General features: G+C 32.4%; 1 protein-coding gene across 1 annotated transcript; it reads left to right on the plus strand.

Annotated features, from left to right (window-relative positions):
- The first annotated feature begins 219 nt into the window (after positions 1–219).
- On the plus strand, positions 220–6,124 carry LOC128249936 (uncharacterized). Its single transcript, XM_052974561.1, has 5 exons — positions 220–444; positions 1,985–2,078; positions 2,529–2,619; positions 5,069–5,095; positions 6,039–6,124. Exons 1-5 carry the CDS (start codon positions 354–356, stop codon positions 6,114–6,116), a joined length of 381 nt encoding a protein of 126 aa, XP_052830521.1. The 5' UTR covers positions 220–353; the 3' UTR covers positions 6,117–6,124.
- Positions 6,125–6,605: the final 481 nt, after the last annotated feature.

Raw genomic sequence — 6,605 nt, forward strand, 5'->3', positions numbered from 1 at the left:
AGGTATGTCACTCCTTTACTCTACTATACTGATTATGAAATAGATGTACATATAGAAATAAAGGGGGTAACTATAAATTTGCTTTGTCATGTGTACTTATGTATCTTATGCGCATATGATTTATAATGTTAATATATGAAATATTTTATTCTCGTCTGCGCGATCATAAACTATACAAATTACATATTTTGTTCCAAATGTTGTCAGAATATAATAGACAATTAACTGCGTGATCATAAATAATTTTGAAACCGTGAAATATATTGCAATAAACGCCCCATACGCTATAACGCTATAATACATATCAATCCATCAACTAAGGGAAAATATATGTGGGTATCACAGATAAATCAATGTCTAGTCGACATATACATCACCGCAAAATGAATTTACAAGGAGTCATCACAATGAAATATTACTTTGTCTTAATTCTACTCATGGTTGGTAAGTCATTATAGCAAACGATTCTGTTTTCATTTTTTTTTTCTTTTGCTAATTATTAGAATTAAATCTGTTCGCGTGGTTGAAACATTAACTTTTTTCTTCCTCTCTCTTTTGAAATCTTTCTTTTACTCTTTTACTACATCTCTCTCGTTCTATTTGGTGAAGATTTTTTGAGTTATCTTACCAATTATTTTTGTTGGTAGATAATTTATAATATATATATATATATATATATATATATATTACTGTAACATATGTGACAATTATTGGGTACCCATGATAAAACTCCGAGTTACGGATGCCGGGGTGGAAACCCACGCCGCTATCTCTTCAGTTGTTTGGCCATTGAAAATTGCTATGGAAATGACGGGTCATTTATATATATATGTTATTGCGCTTTACGTAATTTGGATCCGGTGCTGAAAGGTGATGTTTCAACAAATCTTTTAGGGAATATAATTTCCAAAGATGTCAATTTGATGAATTGCAGCGATTTTAATAATTGACAATATCGTAGTGTAAAAATAGTTTGGACATCTCTTGTGAAACTAAAGGTATCTATACGACAAATTCCTGTTTATCACTATACTATCAGTTATATAACTATTACCGACGTGCAGGAATACCATATTTCGTTATCGAACGATAATATACTAGAAAGTATATTAAATGCTTTATAAGATAACACTGTTATTTATTCTGTTGGCAGTGATATTAAATCAATTGTTTATGTTATCTCTAGAGTTTTCTGCAGATTATTGCTAGTACTAATTTTCTTTACGATGTTTTGTATTCGAGACACCTGATGTAAAGAACAAAATGCAAATCTGTAGAGATAACCTTAACAAAATAATTAATGCTCATTAAGTTTATATTTGTTTGCCATGTGCATGATATAAACATATTGCATATTTTGGTGGTAAATTTAAATAACGGATTATATCACTGAGAAAATCCTGTGGTTTATCTACCACGATTGATGTTATCTGATGCATTTGAAATAATCACATTTCCTATATAACACATCTATCAACAATGATGTGAGATGATGTTTATGAGTAGTTTTAAAAGCATATTCCTGAATTGGAGTAGGAAAAAGCATTCCATTTTTGTTTCCATTTGTGTTTTCTCTGTGTTTTCTGAAAGGTACAACGATTTCATACAAAAATTCAGAAAGACATTAGAGAATGTTCACTGCATAAGAATATTTACTTTTAATTCTGTGTTCTGTTCGTAAAGCTTTCTCTCAGAGAACTACATATAAACAATGCTCACCCACACACACAAAACGGATTATATCACGGACAAAAAGATCCTGTGGTTTATCTACACACACATTTATACATGCAGACATAGGAACATACACACACACAGACACACACGTATACAAATAAAGAAAACACATAAATGTTATTTAATATGCCACACAAATGCAGTAACTAAGGTATTCCTTTACTATAATTCACCGTATATCTATTGCATGGATTATTCAATGCCATATCTCGAAATCACAAGCTATAATAATGTTTCAAATGTTTAGGTGATGTGATGTCCACCGATTGTATTTATTTAGCAGCCGAGACATGCCCTAAAGCCAATGTGAATTTTACAATAATAAACCCTGAATTCTGCACGTATGTATGGCATCACATATACTTTTACCTCAGATATTATTATATTGTAATTACTTGATATCAAACCTATGCCTAACATTCCTTGCAGTCTTACACTTCTTCAAATAAATGTACTGAACTTCGTGAATGCAATTGACAGTAGTAATTAAGAGTTATCTTACATATGGATAAAATAGTTAATAAATGCGATTTTTATCATAGTTTGAAGTTATTGTTAATAAATGTATTCCTGAATTGGTGTATGGAAAAGCATTCTGCTATGGCTTTTGTAAGTGTTCTACCTGTTATATGAAAAGTATAGTGACTTTCTCCATATATATTAAAATACTGTTGGTACTCCCGTTTATTTTATCCTGAATATTAAAGAATGTTTATTCCGGCAAAATATTTATTATTGATACTGTATTTTGCATGCTATACATATTTGATAACTATTTTTTTGTCTTCCAGTGAGTACCTGAAACATCATAAATGTCTTCATGAAATACAGAATTCATGCGTTGATTTCTATGGCTACTTATATTACAATATATGTGTCGCGGTAGGAGCAATATTTCAATGAATCAAATATACATAGGTTATCTGTTAAAATGAAACTTATTAAATTAAATTCGTTGATAGCATTCATTTTATATACATACATATATGTACGTGCGCGTGTGTGTGTGTATGCGCGTATATGTTTATATACGGTGTTTCCCTGGAAATGAGACCTACCATGATTTTTCAGGCTGTTTTTAATATAAGTACTACCCCGAAAATAAGACCTAGTCAGAAACGCATCAGCTTGTTAGCAAGAGCATGTGATGTTTGCAAAATAAGCGAACTACCGCAGCTTGGCTAAAGTCTGCGCTAAGCACGTATGCACGGAGTTGATTCCCTTGTACCCCAGGCAAGATAAATGTAAAGAGAGTCATTCTGTGGAGTACAAGAAAGGAATTGTGGAAGAGTCTCATAACAAAAATCTTACGGCATTCTCTAAGGAGAAGATGTTGGATCTCCGAATGTTTAGAAAATAGCGAGAAGAGTATAATAATCTGTTAGGGGTGCGTCGCCAATTTACATTCCCTCCACTGGCTACGAAAGTGCACGAGTTACATATATTTTGGCAGTTCGTCTCGATGGAAGTAAAACTCCTCCTTTAATCATCACCAAAGGCAAGAAGGATAGAATTGAAGGCGTTTCAGGCATCTGTGTTCTGGAAACTGAAAAGGCATGGTGTACACAGGCAGTTTTAAGGAAATGGATCGATTTCATGCTGCCATTGATTTTGCGAGGAAGCGAAAGAGGTATGATAGTTTGGGATTCAGCCAGCACGACCGCGCAAAAGACATGAAGAATTTCCTTGCAGAAAGGAGAATAGATCAAATCATGATTCCCGCAGGAATGACTGTTTATCTCCAGACTCTTAATATTGCAATAAATAAACCATTCAAGGACAACTTACGCATGGAAATTAATGACTACATTGAAAGCAGAATAGTGAGAAATGAGAGTGGAAATTTTGTGAAGCCCAGACTACAAGAGATCGTGACTTGGGTGACAAATTCATGGAACAAAATCACAGACAGCTGTGTTGCCAATGCGCTACGAGCAGGCTACCTGGATAAAAACTTCTCATTCCACGAGACCTTTATTGCTTGACATGAGAAAATAGGAGCGAAAATTCTGCAGGAAATTGAGTTAAGCGAAAACTCCGCTGGAATTTTGGAAACCGATGACTTGCAAGACTTTCCAAAGGATGATGATATGATCGTGTTTGAATAAATTGTTGTTAATGAGTTTCTGAATAAAAAAATGTTAATGGTAAGTAAATGTAGATCGTTTATCGTAATTTCTGTTTATTTAGAAATCTCGGAATTTTTATTTTGTAATTTCATTTTTTGATATATCAAAATAAGTCATCCCACGAAAATAAGCCCTAGTGTCATATTTCGGAGTGAAAATTAATATGAGCCCTGTCTTATTTTCGGGGAAATACGGTAGGTGTGTGTGTATGTGTACTGAACGTATTATCTTTGAAGAAGTGAGAGCGAGAGCTGGTCAACACCTTTCTACATTAAAAATTTCTGTTCACGCCATGTTTTCTGGCTCGTTACTTTCTGAACACAAATTCTGTCAAGATTGATTTAGTCTATAATCTTTCATAGCTATTAATATACATTCAAATAATTTTACAATCTGCATGATCTTTTATACTCAAAAGCTCTTGCTTTGTGCCAACATTTGAAAGGAATATATATTATCTGAAAGTGAACATTACATCGAAGAAATATAAATAAGCTACTTATTCTTAAAAAAAAAAAATGTTTCAATATTCACACAACACATCCTAATAATTCTCGTCCCACTGCAAGGGAAGGATTTATGTCTTTTACTCGTTCGTCGTGTATATTTTATAAGTTATTTAAATTGTTATTCCATCGCCTATATTGAAGATTGTTTCAGATTTTTAGAGTCTGTGGAATACTATTATTTTAGCACAGACTGTTCATTTCAGGAATCTAAATACACGTAAACTTATCTATCATCCTTGAAAGTTTAGGAGAAGATGCGCACAAAATACAATAACCAATAATGATTACTTTTACTGCATCATTTTCTTTTACAGTTAGTTGTATAATCCTGACTACAGCTTGTAGGTATATATAATATTTGCTTCTAATTTCTCCTTTGCGATACAAGTATGTTTGGGCAGGGGTCTAACCACAGAAAGGATGTAATGCAAAGTCAACATAATTTTTAATTTAATATCTGTGTTTGAACAGTATAAGAAAAACTGATATTGTAACAGGCATTTAAATATTCTAGACTTTAAACCTACCAGTGGCATATCATAGAGTTAATTCGTGCGAAGTACGAGATATGTATGATAGTTTAAGTTGAAATGGTAAATGTATATTTGATTTTATAATGGTAATGAAATTATAATTGATTTAACATATTTTTCGGAACTTAGTTCTAACAAACTGCTGAAATTTTATTTCCAGTATGAGAGCTCCAGCGAAGAAAATAAGGTAATAATTTAAATTTCATTAGCTCAGTATCAAAATATGTTACAGTTGTAGATTCAACGATAACACATTTACTTCACTATAGGTTATATAAATATTACGTCATTGTAATATGCGAAGAATACGATAATAATGACTCAAAATCATAACTTAAATGTGATCCAAATTTTTCTGCTGGTGGCGTATTCCCATCCATGTTTATAAGTGGTTCACATTATTACATACGATCTCTGTCTTTTCAAAATTGGCTAGTGTTCTTCACGTTTTTGCAACGAATCACAAACGGAAAATTATGGGGTGAGGTTAGCCTCATTCCTATTATGTGGGACCCACACTTAAAGATTCTGAACTTAAGTAATTTGATGCATATGCCTTCCAAATTTCGATTTGGATATTTGGGAACACCCGCGATATATATGTATATATATATATATATATATATATATATATATATATATATATATATATATGCACTAGACTAGACAATATAATATATAATACGTGTGTGTGTATGTGTCAGCATGTCTCTGAATGTGTGCGTGTGTGTATGTGCATGCATGCGTAAGTATTTGTATCCGCCCTTTTCTTTTGCTCAGTAATTTCAATATTCTATACAATCAAGTTCTATATTACAGCAATAAATTCTTGCATGTACTTACCATTTCGCTATCCTAACGCTATCATTTGCAACCAGTAATCGTTAATCCCCCCGAATACTCATATTATATACATCGTAAATATTTCTTACATTAGTCTAGGATATTGTAAATTATGTTGTTTAACGTTTAGTGGGATATACTTATAATAACAATTCCTCATAACATCGGATATATGGTATAATACCAGAATCGTAGGTAGTTTGTAAATTGTTCTGTTTATACTGAGCATTCATGCATATGAACACATACGAATTATTCATTTACATTTTTCTGCATTCTCTTTCAAGATTTCGTTCCGGTTCATGTTCGTTGCTGGAGCAGTGATTGTATTTGCAATGCATGATTACAACCTTTGGACACAATAAAATCTCCTACGAAATATTTGTGCTTTTTTTAATTATTATTTGTCATAGTTACCTCATAGAAAGGATTAGTTATTTCGTTTATATTATAAACACCCAGTTTAGTTCAGGTAGTAAAAGTTCCACCATTCCAATAAATGTCATTTCGAATAAATATATTAAAAATAATCCTTTCTAAGAAGGCATGGGAGTTACTACAACTACTACTACTACTACTACTACTACTACTACTACTACTACTACTACTACTACTACTACAAATATTAATAATATTAATAACAGTAACAACAACAACGACAACTGCAGCAACAATAATAATAAGGATAATAAGGATGGAGCTCACAGCATATGGAAGAAATTTAGGCACAATAAATATCAGGAGAGGCATCTTCCAAGGGGATTGCCTGTTCCCACTTATCTTTGTATTGTGCATGATACCATAACACTGTTTGTGAGGAAAGCAAGCGCTGGGTATGTATTCAAAAGCCGCCA

This window comes from Octopus bimaculoides, chromosome 18 (genome assembly GCF_001194135.2).
Source record: "Octopus bimaculoides isolate UCB-OBI-ISO-001 chromosome 18, ASM119413v2, whole genome shotgun sequence".
In the NCBI taxonomy this organism is placed as follows: domain Eukaryota; kingdom Metazoa; phylum Mollusca; class Cephalopoda; order Octopoda; family Octopodidae; genus Octopus; species Octopus bimaculoides.

Excerpts from the sequence above, each read along its gene's own strand:
- LOC128249936 (XM_052974561.1), top strand. The coding sequence starts at position 354 with ATGTCTAGTCGACATATACATCACCGCAAAATGAATTTACAAGGAGTC. Across the intron at positions 2,620-5,068 it reads ATTACAATATATGTGTCGCG|TATGAGAGCTCCAGCGAAGA; the intron begins GTAGGAGCAATA and ends TTTTATTTCCAG. Across the intron at positions 5,096-6,038 it reads GCTCCAGCGAAGAAAATAAG|ATTTCGTTCCGGTTCATGTT; the intron begins GTAATAATTTAA and ends TTCTCTTTCAAG.